This window comes from Aquarana catesbeiana, linkage group LG11, assembly GCF_042186555.1.
Source record: "Aquarana catesbeiana isolate 2022-GZ linkage group LG11, ASM4218655v1, whole genome shotgun sequence".
Classification (NCBI taxonomy): domain Eukaryota; kingdom Metazoa; phylum Chordata; class Amphibia; order Anura; family Ranidae; genus Aquarana; species Aquarana catesbeiana.
In genome coordinates this window covers 23892396-23907779 of record NC_133334.1, presented here as the reverse complement: position 1 = coordinate 23907779, position 15384 = coordinate 23892396, and the positions used below count along the sequence as shown (strand labels likewise).

Genomic DNA, 15384 nt, shown 5'->3' with positions numbered 1-15384 from the left:
TTCCCAGCCAAGGCGGCGGCATTTTTTCAAATGCAGAGGCTGGGCTTGAGTCATAACATCACACCCAGCCTCCAAACGATCGTATAGACTCCGGGGACCATCTGGCCCGCCGGAAATCTCCATGGTCAACATCCGGTGTCGGTCGGTTCCTTCTTCGGTTCACCGATCGCAGGGGCGTGCCTGAAGAAGCACCGGGGAGGAGGGGGGGGACGTCCCCTCCCGCTGCCTATAAGAACGATCAAGCGGCTGAACAGCCACTATGATTGTTCTTATGGTGATAGAAATCAGTGGCAGTGGCGGCTGCAGGGGAGAAGAGTGCTTGAGAACGGCTGTTAAAGCCTGGGAGTAGTGATGTGACCCGTAGGCTCCTATGGCCCATCTGTTGTTGGCACTCCCTCCCCTCCCCTGCAGCTGCCACATCCTTCCTATCTATTTACTAATGCTAGCAGCATAAGGATGGAAAATAGTTATTATTGATTAACAGAGTTGAGTTACACTTTAATAATTTTAAAACATAGCTTCATTGTAACATTTATAATCATATGTGCATGGGGGCAGCCATATTTGCTCATTAATTATGCAGGCTCTGCTTAGCCATTGCCCTTCCTTTATGTATCGGCCTGACTTGACATGTACGGTTTGTTTCATTCCAAAACTGAAATTCAAATTTTTTTTTTTTTTGTTCATGCGGAAATTCGGATGTATCCAAATTTCCAAATTACAATAGTAACTAATTTAAAGAATCTGAAATAATGAATCAAAATTTCGGATGAAATTTGATTCTAAAACAATTCAAATTTGATTTGAAAACTTTTTGAATTCAAATAATTTTCAAATCGAATTTGAATTTCTGAAGTGAATGAAATAGAATAGAAAATAGAAGGAATAGAATAAAAAAAGAATAGAATAGAATAGAGAAGAGTAGAATAGAAAATAAAAGAATATAATATAATAGAGTAAAACCAAATGGAATACAAAATAAAAGAATACAAAAATAGAATAGAAAAAAAAAAAGAGATAGAAAAGAAAATAGAATAAAATAGAATATAACCATCAACCGAAATTAATAGAATAGAACAGAATAAATTCGAATGCAATTAGAAAAATTCTAATTGATTCAAATTCGAATTACGAAACAAATTCCGAAAATGAATTCAGGTAAACAACGAATCAAAGAACAGAATTTTGAAGTCTGACCGGACTGAAGTGCATAGATTCTGTTGGTATGTTCCTTAACCTGTCCCGAACGTAACTATTACAGCAATATTTGTGTGCAGTTTTATTTTTGGAAATGAAAAGGAAAAATAAAAAAACTGCGTGAATTGTATGTCTCACCCCGCCGGTCGCAGGTCAGGAAGCGGGCGGTCCAGAGGCAGGCGGTCACTCAGATAGGCATTGTATCCGTAGTACTGAAACTGCTTCAGGGCAATCCTTCTGTTCTCGGGACTCAGATCCTGACCCCAGTGGGAGAAGAGGGAGGAGTCTGTGAATGGTTCCACCACCACTTCCTCCGCCTTCTGCGGAGCCTCTGCAAGACAAAGGGGGGGGGGGGAGCGTTAATATTTACAGCACGTGTGAGAAATTGTTATTATGATTTAAAAGATAGTACAAGCAATTAAAAGTGTTAATACAACCCTGGACCCAAATGCAAAAGAAAAAAAAAAAAGCTTAAAATCCAAGTCTTAGAGGTAGCTTAGAGGCAGATTTGTGAGGTTGGGGGGAAGGGATGAATTTGCAGTCCCAAGAGTGTACAAAAGAATGAGGGTACCACAGATCTAGAGCGAGTGCAGTAAAACTTTGTTGTTCACGACAAAAGGCCAGATGGGAAAATCAACGCATTTCAGTGGGTCAGAACCTCTGCTTCGTCAAGGCTTATACTGTATGCTCATGAAAATTGAAGAGAATACTGGACAACCATTGCAAAAAAAAATTAAAAAAAGGTAAGGCCATTGTGATTCGGGCCACTGGTCAGGCAGCGAGCTAATACCCCAGTTAACAAGGAGCAAAAAGGCATTATGATATCACTTTGGACATTGGGTGCTCCTTTCTCCTCATCTAAATACCATTGCCACTGAAGCAATATGGCATTTGCACCAGTTAGTTGGCAGCCCACACCTCCAAAAGGGAGGAAAACATCACCATTCATCCGCGGTACCACCAAATACTGATTAACAACAACTGAACCAGGCCAGCACAGTCCCTCGCTCCAAGCATCCAGGTAAGAGACCAGAAATTTTGCCTCGTCTTGCGGTGGGACTGTGTTGGAACTGCCCAATGCAGCCCCAGTGCACTTGTTGGGAATGAGTCCCCAAAGCCAATACGGGGAGTGTTCAAGTGTGCTGCAAGTGAGTGTCCTATGATTCTACCTTTATGAACATCCCCTCTCTAGGACTCTGAGTTAATTTAACATTGTCCACCTAAACCAGCGGCCTCCAAACTTCCACCATTTGCTTGCTTTATTCGGCCCTTGGGGCACTATTCCCCCCACTGATACCAGACACTATTCGGTCAACTGACACCAACAACGGGGCACCTATTCTCTCATTGACACCAACAATAAGGATTCATTTCTCCCATTGACACCAACAACGGGGCCCCATTTCTCCCATTGACACCAACAACAAGGCTCCATTTCTCCCATTGACACCAACAATGGGACCCTATTTCTCCCATTGATAACAATGTGGCTCCATTTCTCCCACTGACACCAACGATGTGGCTCCATTTCTCCCAGTGACACCAACAATGGGGCACTATTCCTCCCAATGAGACCAACGATAGGGCACTGTTCTTCCGCCTAATACCAAATGTGATGTTTACTCCCACTGATGCCAGAAAAACATCCACTTCCGCTGGACACAGGCCGGCCCTCCTAAAGTCTGAAGGACAAAAAAACTGGCCCTTTGTTTAGAAAGTTTGGAGAGCCATGACCTAAACCATAAAATTTGTGAGGGCGTTTTCCTCGAACGTTTTGATTTTGTTTTTGTTTTAGAAACAAACTTAACACATCAAGAAAATTTACCACTGCATTTTAAATATGACAAACTACATCGTGTGCTGTATTTGCAATTACAGTATTGAGGAAATCACATACTTCTACTCGCAAAATGATGGCGTAACGTTGGCACAAAATGAAGACTCAAGTATGAATTGCGGAGCACAATAGACGCACACATTTTGGGTGGAGGCTTTATGGGTTCAAAGACTCTTTGATGTTTGGGAATGTTTTACTCAAAACCTGCCCATAGAAACTCAACATTAGTGCAATGCTTTCAGTTTACTCCATGGTATTGACTGCTAATCAATGATCCTCCAATCGATGCTCCACTTCCCTTCACTTAAACTGAATTACACTTATGAATCTAATTAAGGCCTCTCCTTTCCCTTTGTCCGCTAGAAGGCATAAAGTGGGGTAAAATCTTAGGAACATAGAACACAGGGGAGAGATGGGTTTGCTTTAAGAGCATATTAAATAAGGGCATTAGCCAATGCATCCCATTGGGTAATAAATTTAAAAGAGCGAACAAAAGTCCTGGATGGCTTAACTCCAATGTAAAAATGCATATAAAAGCAAAGGAGAAGGCCTTCAAAAAATACAAGGTTGGGGGATCATCATCAGCATTCATACTTTATAAGGAATGCAACAAGAAATGTAAGAGTGCAATTAGGACGGCTAAGATAGAACATGAAAGACACATAGCAGAGGAGAGCAAAAAAAATCCCAAGACATTCTTTAAGCATGTAAACAGTAAAAAAGGGAGGACAGACCATATTGGCCCCATAAAGAATGAGGAAGGACATCTGGTTACAAAGGATGGGGAGATGGCGAAGGTATTGAATTTATTCTTCTCCTCAGTCTTCATGGGGGAATCAGGGGGCTTCAGTAACCAAAACTGCAGTGTTTATCCTCATAACACATCACAGGAAGCACCTCCATGGTTAACAGAGGACAGAATTAAAATTAGACTCGAGAAACTTAACATTAATGAATCACCAGGACCAGATGGCTTGCACCCGTGGGTACTTAGGGAACTCAGTAAAGTAATTGCCAGACCATTGTTCCTAATTTTTACTGACAGTCTACTGACTGGAATGGTACCAGCTGATTGGAGAAAAGCCAATGTAGCACCAATATTTAAAAAGGGCCCAAAATACATCCCTGGGAATTACAGACCAGTTAGCCTAACATCAATAGTATGTAAACTCTTGGAGGGGATGATAAGGGACTATATACAATATTTTAGTAATGAGAACAGTATCATTAGCAGTAATCAGCATGGATTCATGAAGAATCGTTGTCAAAACCAATCTACTAACCTTCTATGTGGAGGTGAGTTATCAGGTAGATAAAGGAAGGCCCGTAGACGTGGTGTATCTGGATTTTGCAAAAGCATTTGACACAGTTCCCCATAAACGTTTACTGTATAAAATAAGGTCCGTTGGCATGGACCATAGGGTGAGTACATGGATTGAAAACTGGCTACAAGGGCGAGTTCAGAGGGTGGTGATAAATGGGGAGTACTCGGAATGGTCAGGGGTGGGTAGTGGGGTTCCCCAGGGTTCTGTGCTGGGACCAATCCTATTTAATTTGTTTATAAACGACCTGGAGGATGGGATAAACAGTTCAATCTCTGTATTTGCAGACGATACTAAGCTAAGCAGGGCAATAACTTCTCCGCAGGATGTGGAAACCTTGCAAAAAGATCTGAACAAATGAATGGGGTGGCAACTACATGGCAAATGAGGTTCAATGTAGAAAAATGTAAAATAATGCATTTGGGTGGCAAAAATCTGAATGCAATCTATGGACTGGGGGGAAAACCTCTGGGGGAATCTAGGATGGAAAAGGACCTGGGGGTCCTAGTAGATGATAGGCTCAGCAATGGCAGGCAATGCCAAGCTGCTGCTAACAAAGCAAACAGAATATTGGCATTAAAAAGGGGATCAACTCCAGAGATAAAACAATAATTCTCCCGCTCTACAAGACTCTGGTCCGGCCGCACCTGGAGTATGCTGTCCAGTTCTGGGCACCAGTCCTCAGGAAGGATGTACTGGAAATGGAGCGAGTACAAAGAAGGGCAACAAAGCTAATAAAGGGTCTGGAGGATCTTAGTTATGAGGAAAGGTTGCGAGCACTGAACTTATTCTCTCTGGAGAAGAGACGCTTGAGAGGGGATATGATTTCAATATACAAATACTGTACTGGTGACCCTACAATATGAATAAAACTTTTATGCAGAAGAGAGTTTAACAGGACTTGTGGCCACTCATTAAAATTAGAAGAAAAGAGGTTTAACCTTAAACTACGTAGAGGGTTCTTTACTGTAAGAGCGGCAAGGATGTGGAATTCCCTTCCACAGGCGGTGGTCTCAGCGGGGGGCATCGATAGTTTCAAGAAACTATTAGATAAGCACCTGAATGACCACAACATACAGGGATATACAATGTAATACTGACATATAATCACACACATAGGCTGGACTTGATGGACTTTTTTCAACCTCACCTACTATGTAACTATGTACCTACTAGTCCAACCATCATCCATTCAAATTATTTTTTTTTTTTTCATTTTATTTTAAGTTTTTATTGAGTCCATCCATAGACTTGTAGATCATATGACAATAGGTATGAAGCCATCAGCCCCGAGAACCAAATCGACACAGCAGAATTGGAATCAGTATCAAACCGACAATCCACTGACACGTATATCAAGATATTAAACATCAGGCAAAAGGTATAAAACACTGGGAATGCTGCATGTAGGGACTGGAGTACTCAATACAACTGCATGGAAGGACCATGGAGTTTTTATCAGTTTCCATGGGGAAGTATGTGGGCGTTAAGATCTAACATCCATATAGAGGAAAAGACAAGGGAACAAGGGGAAGGACAAACACTACAATGACTGGTAAGTGCAAGAAAGATGGAGGAGAAAGAAGAAAAAAAAAAAACAGACTTGTGCAATATTAGTAGTGGATAACCCAATGTCTAAACCAGTTTACTGTCCTTCAGACTTAAAGGGGGCCAGAGTGTGGCCAGTGGGAGTAAACAATGCCCGATCTTTGGTATTATCATGCCCTATTTTTGGTGTCAACTGAAGGAATTTTGCCCCATTGTTGGTGTCAGTAATAATGCCTCAAGGGCAAGTGAAGGGCCGCATCTGGCCCCAGGGCTGCAGTTTAGACCAGTGTTCTCCAAACGACACCTCAAACCTGGCAGTTATTGGGCAAGCTATGTGTGGTAGTTCTGAGAGAATGGGAAGGCATTCCAGGAAAACCAAGTCTTCCGCTCTTCTTCCTCTTTCCGCTTCATAGTTTAAGGGCTGGGCTCAGCCCTTCCTTCTCTGAGCTGGCCGCTCAGCTGTCGGCTAATTGCCAGCTCCTATCTCTCCACAGCTACTCACCTGTTGATGATATCCTGCTCGTCAGACCTGCCTACTTAGCCCAGAGGATCTCTGCCTTCGCCTTGGTCAACATCACAGAGACTATCCCCTGCGTTCCTGTTTAAAGACTTGCTTGGCTGACATGCCTTCTGGCTCCAGATCCTGATTGCTGTTCCACTACATTGATCCCTGACTTCTGGCTTGGCTGACTATCCGTTCTGGTTACCAAACTTTGGCTATGTTTCGACTACGTTTGTTCTTTTTACTTTTATTATTAAACAAGTGTGATTTAACTGCACTTCAGTCCCGGCCTGATTTCATGGTTTCTGGCAAATAGCAACTGAGTTCCTCCATCCGATGAGTCTCCTCAATTTTACGACAAACCACAAACTCACTGATGGAGGCTCCATCTGTCTGTACGTCACATATCCCAGGAGACTTAGACCTTAATTAAGAAAAGAGGAGGGGGTGTGGCCTAGCGGCATGTCATTGGAGGGCCACTGGCTGAACTCGGAAGAGCTGGCAGCTTCCCCGTAACTTCACCAATGAAGATGGTGGTACTGGACTGATAGGGGGCAGAAGGGAAGTGTATCTCAGCAGAACAATGCTAGACCGGCTGGGCAGGTGGGTACCTTAACTCCTTGACTCTGCAATACGAACACACCGTACAGTGGGGGAGATTTACTAAAGCCGGAGAGTGCAAAATCTGGTGCAGCTGTGCATGGTAATCAATCAGCTTCTAACTTCCGCTTGTTCAGTTCAGCTTTGACAATAAAACATGGAAGCTGGTTGGTTTCTATGCAGAGCTGCACCAGATTTTGCACTCTTCAGTATTAGTAAATCAACCCCTGCGTCTTTCTTGCTTTGACTTGCTGGCCAAATGTTGAGGCCATTCTTATTGTTAATCACATTCTCGCAATAAAAAATAAAAAAATAAATAAAAAAATGAAGAAAACTCTCTACATAAATTAAAGCTAAAAGTGTTACAAATGTGAAATAATTTAAAGATACATTTAATTTGCAAACATTCCGGGTAAGAAGATATTTATCACCTGATGCGTACCCCCCCCCCCCCCCATACATCACAAACAACGCGTCGGCTAAATATTTAATAACCATTACCTCAACTGACCCAATAAAACATGCTGGAGATCATCTTAATGGTGGGGTGCCGAGTGCCTGCGGTATAATTAATATTGGATAAGGGCGGTGCGGCTATTGTTTTGGCTGCACTGTAGGAGTTTTGGTTCCTGAATTATAGATAAAGTGTGAAGGGTGCTTTGTGCTGAGTCCCTCGGAATGGCGAAGGCTTTGAATAAAGAAATATAAGTTTTACTTGGAAAACCTGCCAAAAACCTACAGACCGGCTTCTTCCGTCTTTATGTTCACATAATCTTCTTCTAAGTGCTGCATTCTGCTGGAAGAGCAGAAATCAGATCAAGGAGCCATCTGACTTAACCGCTTCAGCCCCGGAAGATTTTACCCCCTTCCGGAACAAAGCACTTTTTGCGATTCGGCACTGCGTCGCTTTAACTGACAATTGCGCGGCCGTGCGACGTGGCACCCAAAAAATAATTGACGTCCTTTTTTTCCCACAAATAGAGCTTTCTTTTGGTGGCATTTGATCACCTCTGTGGTTTTTATCTTTTGCACTATAAACAAAAAAAAGAGAGACAATTTTGAAAAAAACGCTATATTTTTTACTTTTTGCCATATCCCCCAAACATATATAAAAAAAAAATTTTTTCCTCAGTTTAGGCCGATATGTATTCTTCTACATCTTTTTGGTAAAAAAAAAGAAAAATCGCAATAAGCATATATTGATTGGTTTGCGCAAAAGTTATAGCGTCTACAAAATAAGGGATAGTTTTATGGCATTTTATTATTAATAGTTTTTTTTATTAGTAATGGCGGCGATCTGTGATTTTTATCGGGACTGCGACATTATGGTGGACACATTGTACACTTTTGACACTATTTTGGAACCATTGTCATCTATACAGCGATCAGTGCTATAAAAATGCACTAATTACTGTGTAAATGACATTGGCAGGGAAGGGGTTAACCACTAGGGGGCGATGAAGGGGTTAAGTGTGTCCTAGGGAATGATTCTAACTGTGGTAGGGATGGGCTACCACTGACATGACAACGATCACTGCTCCCGATGACAGGGAGCGGTGATCTCTGTCACACAACCAGACCGGGGAAATGCCTTGTTTACCCTTTCCCGTTCTGCGGCTCCGTGCCACGATCGCCGGGAGACCGGCAGACATCGAGTCCGCAGGTCCCGCGGGCACGGTCATGCTGTACGCGGCACGCCTGCTACCCCGCCTCTTAAAGGGGACGTACAGGTACGCCCATTTGCCCACCGCTGCCATTGTGCCGACATATATCGGCGTGCAGTGGTCGGCAAGTGGTTAAAGAGGTCCCTTCAATGACTTTACAGATCTGCATGAATAGATTCCTGACAGGTCACAATGTACTGATACAGTTTAAGGCAGGGGTAGGCAACCTCGGCCCTCCAGCTGTTTTTAAACTACAAGTCCCTGACAATTACAGGCATGACTCCTAGAGGCAGAGCCATGATGGGATTTGTAGTTTCACCACAGCTGGAGTGCCGAGGTTGCCTACCCCTGGTTTAAGGTCTTCAAATAGCTCTAATTTTTATCCAGTCCAGTGACTTTGTCTAGGCGGAGATGATGTCATCAGTCTGCTGCAGGCAAGAGGAAACGTTTTCTCAGTTTCCTCCCCTCCAGTGATCAGACTGCAACATTGTAACTTCGTAGGGGGGAGCCTGGAGATCAGACTACAAGATTGCAGATGGTGGCTGGGCAGCTGATAAATAGTCCAAAGCCCTAGACAGATGGTCTTTCCCCTGGCGAGGGAGTTTTCAGCCTCAGGGGGGCAGCTGCCCCTAAGGCAGCTAAAAGTACTGGGTTGCTACTAGGTTTCAGGATCTGCAGTGCTGGGACCTAGAAGCAGCCTTGTATCTGACTTCAAGCTTTCTACATGGGATCTGGTCTGGAAAATGATTGCTTCTCTCACTGAGTGGTATCTGGAGGAAGTTGGAAGCAGGCAGCTCCCCTGGGGACCGTGAGTAGAGACCCCTAAAAGTGATCCTTGTGATTGTGTAGTGTTCTGAAAACAGCACTGGGTACTAACAGGTAGTATACATTGGAACAAGGTGTGAGGGAATAGACTGTTTGGTATCCACATTTACTTTGGGAGAAGATGGTCCTCTAGCTGTTTGCTAATCATTTTTGAAGAATCCCATGCCCCAAACCCTAGACTGTTTACTGAAGCCAGAATGAATGAACTGTTGCACTGGTGACCTCTGTACTGCTTGGGAAAGAACCAGCATATGTAAGCAATATAAGAGCGCCGCACTCCCGACAGCCCGATCCCAAAGGATAATAAGATCCTCAGATCCTCCCCAGCCATGCCTACTGACACGTTGCCCCGCCACTGAGGCTAAGTCATAGAGGTCCTCTATGACCAACCTCCGGGGCTGCGGTGGAACTTACCTGAGGGTGTGGCTTGGGAGAGTCCGAGGCCATTCCTTACTATCCCTTGAGATCGGGCTGTCCGGAGTGCGGCGCTCTTATATTGATTACATATTCAACTTCCGGATGAGTATTAGAGAAGCCAGCATCCATACCAGTGTGGACCACCGGAGCAGAGACTTCAGTACTTTAGAGCAGTGTTTCTAAACCTTTTTTCAGTCGAGGCACCCTTTAAAATTATAGACAATCTCAAGGCACCCTCCAAAATGAACAGTCTTGAGGCACCCTTTACAGTTATGGACAATCTTGAGGCACCCCATTCTAATCTAATAGTCTTGAACAGTCTTGAGGCACCCTTTACAGTTATGGACAATCTTGAGGCACCCCATTCTAATCTAATAGTCTTGAACAGTCTTGAGGCACCCTTTACAGTTATGGACAATCTTGAGGCACCCCATTCTATTCTAATAGTTTTACATAATGCAACAACATCAATACACGTAGGACACCCAACATCAGAGGCGATTTACTCCTTCAAAGCAAATACACTTTGCAAACTGGTACTGACTAGCATTCCAAAGTTTCTCTTCTCCCTCACTTTTTCTCCATCACTGAGCCAACGTGACCCCAAAGCTGATAGAGAGAGGCAAGGGAGGATCAAACAAGGACGCTATGTGGGCAACCAACATTCTCCTCATCGACGGATGATGTCATCGGTTGTTAGGAGATTGGCAGGTAAAAGGTCGCAATGGTGTACAATGAAAACCTGTGGCTTCGTGTAACTATAAGGAAGACGTCATCTACCCCCTCTAGCTTGTATACAATTTTTTTGGGCAATTTTTAGGCATTTTGCTAAGGCACCCCTAAAGAAACCTCAAGGTACCCTGGTTGAAAAAGGCTACTTTAGAGCGGTGCTCCAAGCATTTCAATACGGGTTTGCATTGGGAAAGAACCATTTAGAGGAGCTCTAGGCTCCCCCCCCCAAAAAAAAATTAAAAGTCAGCAGCTACAAATACTGCAGCTGCTGACTTTTTTTTTTTTGTCAGAAAAGATTTTATTGAATTTTGTGGTTGAACAAAAAGAGTACAATATGCATTTCAATGATAAGGTTACAAATGAGTAATATGTAATTACAACGTAACAGTATAGGTTTTCTGCCTTCTGAAGAGGTAATGCTCATCTTAAGTCAGGCGGAGCAACCGAAAAATGCATTCGAATATAGATATTTGCAGTAAACCTGTGGTATTTGCAATGTAGGCGAGACGACCAGTGGCTATTAGATAGCCTATGGAAAATGGACAGAGGCCTAATTGTATTGTCAACTGATATACAGTATATTCATCGTTTTCTGCTGAGATAAGCAGCGAGTAATGTATAGACTGGGATATACCTATGGGAAGTGTAGTGTACACACCACCTGGTGCTACTCCCGGCATCATTCACCCCCATAGGGAACTTCGCTGTGAATGAGCCTGGAGGTTCGAGAAGTAAGTAGGTAAAGCTGAAATCTGTGGTGTGGTTGAGGGTCGGGTAAGGTCCCGGAATGAATTCTGAAGGATGGTAATGTAATGTGATTTGGAGTGTACATAACAGTATAGGTATGGACCTTTACCTTTGAGGTGAAGAAAAAAAAGAGATATTTTAATATCAGTATAAAGCTTATCGAGATAGAGAACAGTGTGGAGATAGTACTGCTCATAGGAGCACGAGTGAGAAGGGGGGGTGGGGGGTGGCGGCGGTATGATGTATGTGACATAAATGCAAGGGAACCGATGAAATTCAGGAGGATCCTGGAGGGGTTTGAGGTGATGATGTCCATGTTTGGGTTTGTCTATAGTGTAGCCAACTTGCCCATGTGACATAAAATTTGGTAGGGTGGTCTGTGGATTGAGATATGAGATTTTCCATATCAGCTATTCGGTCTACCCTACGGATCCATTCTTGGACTGTAGGGGGTGTAGTGGTCCTCCATAGGGCAGGGATACATAGGTTGGCGGCGTTGATGAGATGTAAAGTGAGGGATTTTTTGTATGAGCGCAGGGATGCAGGAGTATGGTGGAGCAGATAGAGTGCTGGGGAGGGTGTTATTTGGAACGTAGTGATTTGTGTAATTAGCTGGTTTATTTCTTGCCAAAATGGTTGGATCATGCTGCATTCCCACCAAATGTGTAATAGAGTGCCTCTGGTCGCACCACATCTCCAGCAGGTTGGGGGAATGGAGGGGAGGAAGTGGTGAATCTTCTCAGGCGTTCTGTACCATCTAGAGAATAGTTTGTATCTGTTTTCCTGTACGGAGACATTAATGGAACCTTTGTGCATAAGGGTGAAAATTTGATCCCATTCATTGGGTGTGGGATCTATGGATAGCTCATTTTCCCACTGGAGTACCAGCTTGTCCCGTTTAATTTGGTGACCTGAGAAAAGTAGGGAGTAAAGCTTGGAGATTAAGTGGCTCTGGGGTTCAGTGCTTAGACAGATGAGTTCAAACGGTGTGTGATCTCTATGCCAATGGGACATGTGTTGTGTGGCTTGTAGGAAATGTCTGAGTTGTAGGTATTTATAGAATGGTATCTCATGGTTGGGTAAGCTTGCAGAGAGTAGTGGTTGGGTAAGGAGCGATCCGTTCCTAAAAAATTGGTGTGCCCTAGCCTGCGTGGTATGTGCAGCAAAAGTCTTGTCCTTCAATGGTAGGCCAGGTGGGAAGCTTGGGTTGTTGTCGAGTGGTGTCATAGGGCCAGGAGAGGGTGATGTTTTGAGCAATTTGCAGACCATTTGGAAAATGGATAGTGTGGCACCAATGAGGGGGTGTGATGAGAAGTCGCGAGGGATGAGTCTGTGTGTTGCAGCTGCTGACTTTTAATAGAAGGACACTTACCTGTCCAGGGATCCAGAGATGTCCTCACCCGAGCCGATTCTTCAATTGGCTTCAGGTGCCCAGTGCCATCTTAAGAGCATTATAGGCCCCCAGGCAATACAGTGCACTGGGGCCCTGACTACACAATCATGCACGATTGCCCATCATATGCAGCTTTACTGTGCCCGTGAATGCAGCCTCACTGTGCCCATCAAATGCAGCCTCACTGTGCCCATCAAATGCACCCTCACTCTGCCCACCATTGCAGCCTCACTGAGCCCGTGAATGCAGCCTCATTGTGCCCACCATTGCAGCCTCACTGTGCCCATGAATGCAGCCTCACTGTGCTCACCATTGCAACCTCACTGTGCCCACCATTGTAGCTTCACTGTGCCCACCATTGCACTCTCATTGTGCCTACCATTACAGCCTCACTGTGCCCATGAATGCAGTCTCACTGAGCCCACAATTGCACCCTCACTGTGCCCATGAATGCAGCATCACTGTGCCAATTAATACAGACTCATCATCGCCTGGTAACACACACAGCGGGCATCTCCTCCTGTGTATCACGGAGCTGGCTGGGCCTGTGTTCAGCAGCCGCGCTGCAACAAGGTCCCGCTCCCCTAGACCGGCTCGTGTGATAGGCGGAACACTGATTCAATCTACTATTACACGAGCCAGTCTAAGGGGGCGGGACCTTGTTACAGCGCGGCCGCCGAACACAGACCCAGTCAGCTCCGTGATACAAAGGAACAGGACGAGAGAGGGAAAGAGCGGAGCGCTGCAGCCGCAACTCAAAGCAGCCCCAGGGCAGGCGGCCTACCGGCAAATTTCCCGGTATCCTGGTAGGCCAGTCCGGCCCTGGCTGGGGTCGCTGGGCAGGTGGGGCCCCCCCAGGCAAGTGGGGCCCCCAGGCAACTGCCCAGCGTGCCCATGCGAAAAGACGGCCCTGCTGGTGCCGGGATCTAAAGCCTTGCGACTTTACAGCCGGTTTCCTACTGTACATGTGCGAGCCGCACCATGCCTTTTGAATGGTCCCGTAATCTTCTGGGACCTGTGATGTGTCTCAGAAGACTGCGGGGGAAGTAGGGGATGGGGAAGGAGGGATTGGGGAAGGAGGGGAGGGGTGTGGGCAAACTTCTGGTTTAGATTGCTGCAGCACATCTGACTGGAAGTGGAAGCGGGTACCTGTCAAAACCAGGTAGTCGCTCCCCCCAAAAAAAGTGCCAAATGTGGCATGGGGGGGGATGCAAGCAAGCGTAATTTCTTTTTGGGTGAAGTTCTAGCTTTGAACTCAGCAGCCCCTTGTGGGGGTACCGCTACAATGTATTTAACAGAGATGGAGACCTCCGGTGTGCCGACAGATATCTCAGCTGAAGGCAGAAGCCCCTTTAACGTTCTTTTTAAAAACACAACTTTACAATGCATGCATGCAGCCGGCATGTCTTGCCTACGTAAAAAGGCGCTGAATTATTAAAGAAGCATTAAGCAGAGCTGCTGAGATATTACACGGCTGAACGCCTTCCCCTCCATTACCTCCACGATGTACATGTTTGCCGTTAAACAGAACTACGCCTTTAAAAAACGCAGCAGCAGCAATTATAGAGCAGCGTCGAGCATCTGACGGCGATTACCCTTTTAGTGAAATTGCATATTTGCATTATACAGCTGAAATGGTATCAATTCCCTAATGCGATTCCAGCTTGAGCCAGATTAGATTAGTACGGGTAATTTTCTGGGAGGAAACCAGTGAGAAATAGGTAAATGCTTCACTTTTAGTTTTTTTATTTTTTTTTAAGATTTAAATGTAATTATGTTTTAATGTTAGTAAACTGGGAACATAAAAAATACTGTAGCAAATTTTGAGTTCTAGAAACTTTTTTTTTTATTAGCTACAGTTTTTTTTTTTTTTTAAGTTCATTACTGTATAGTGAAAGTCTTTATTAGTAGTTAAAACCAACGGCCAGGACTGCTTAAAGGCGTTAATAAACCTAAAGCGAAATATGTAATATATTACAGCTTTCCAATCAGTAGATGTGGTGGCTGCATTTATTTTCGTTTTTTAGGCTTTTTTTCCCCCTCTGTTTTCACCTGGTGATCTGGCCAGTAACACACCCTCCTGTATTAGAGCACCCCCCCCCCACTCTGGATGAAGGAGCACAGGGGGGACAGTAGACAGCAGCATTGCCAGTCTGGGAGGAGGGGGGGTGATAGATTTACTAACAGATTTAAATACCTAGGGGTCTTAAACAGGCGGCCCTCCTGCTGTTGCGGAACTACAAGTCCCATCATGCCTCTGCTTGTGGGAGTCAAGCCTTGCACTGCCTCATGGGACTTGTAGTTCCGCAACAGCTGAAGGGCCGCCGGTTTGAGACCCCTGAAATACAACAAACTGAAGCCAAACTCCAGCTTACACTTTAGAAGCAGTTATATCAGTTTTTTTTTTTACTTTTGGGCTAAAGGTTTTATATAAATAAATTAAAACTGATCATTGTAAGCAGCCCTGTCAATGGTAAATGGTTTGTCTCATCCAGCTGATACATTGTGCTGTCAAAAACAACAGACTCATCCATAAAAACTGATACATTGTGCTTTCAAAAACAACAGACTTACTGGCTTGATCACCAGATGGAAATAGG

At 44.5% G+C, this 15384-nt stretch overlaps 1 protein-coding gene across 1 annotated transcript in view; it reads right to left on the bottom strand.

Annotated features, from left to right (window-relative positions):
• Positions 1-15384, bottom strand: part of GALNT18 (polypeptide N-acetylgalactosaminyltransferase 18) — a 505691-nt gene that overhangs the window by 213774 nt on the left and 276533 nt on the right. Inside the window, exon 2 of the mRNA XM_073604079.1 lies at positions 1336-1528. Within this exon, the coding sequence (XP_073460180.1) occupies positions 1336-1528 (193 nt within the window). The remainder of the gene's footprint in view (positions 1-1335; positions 1529-15384) is intronic.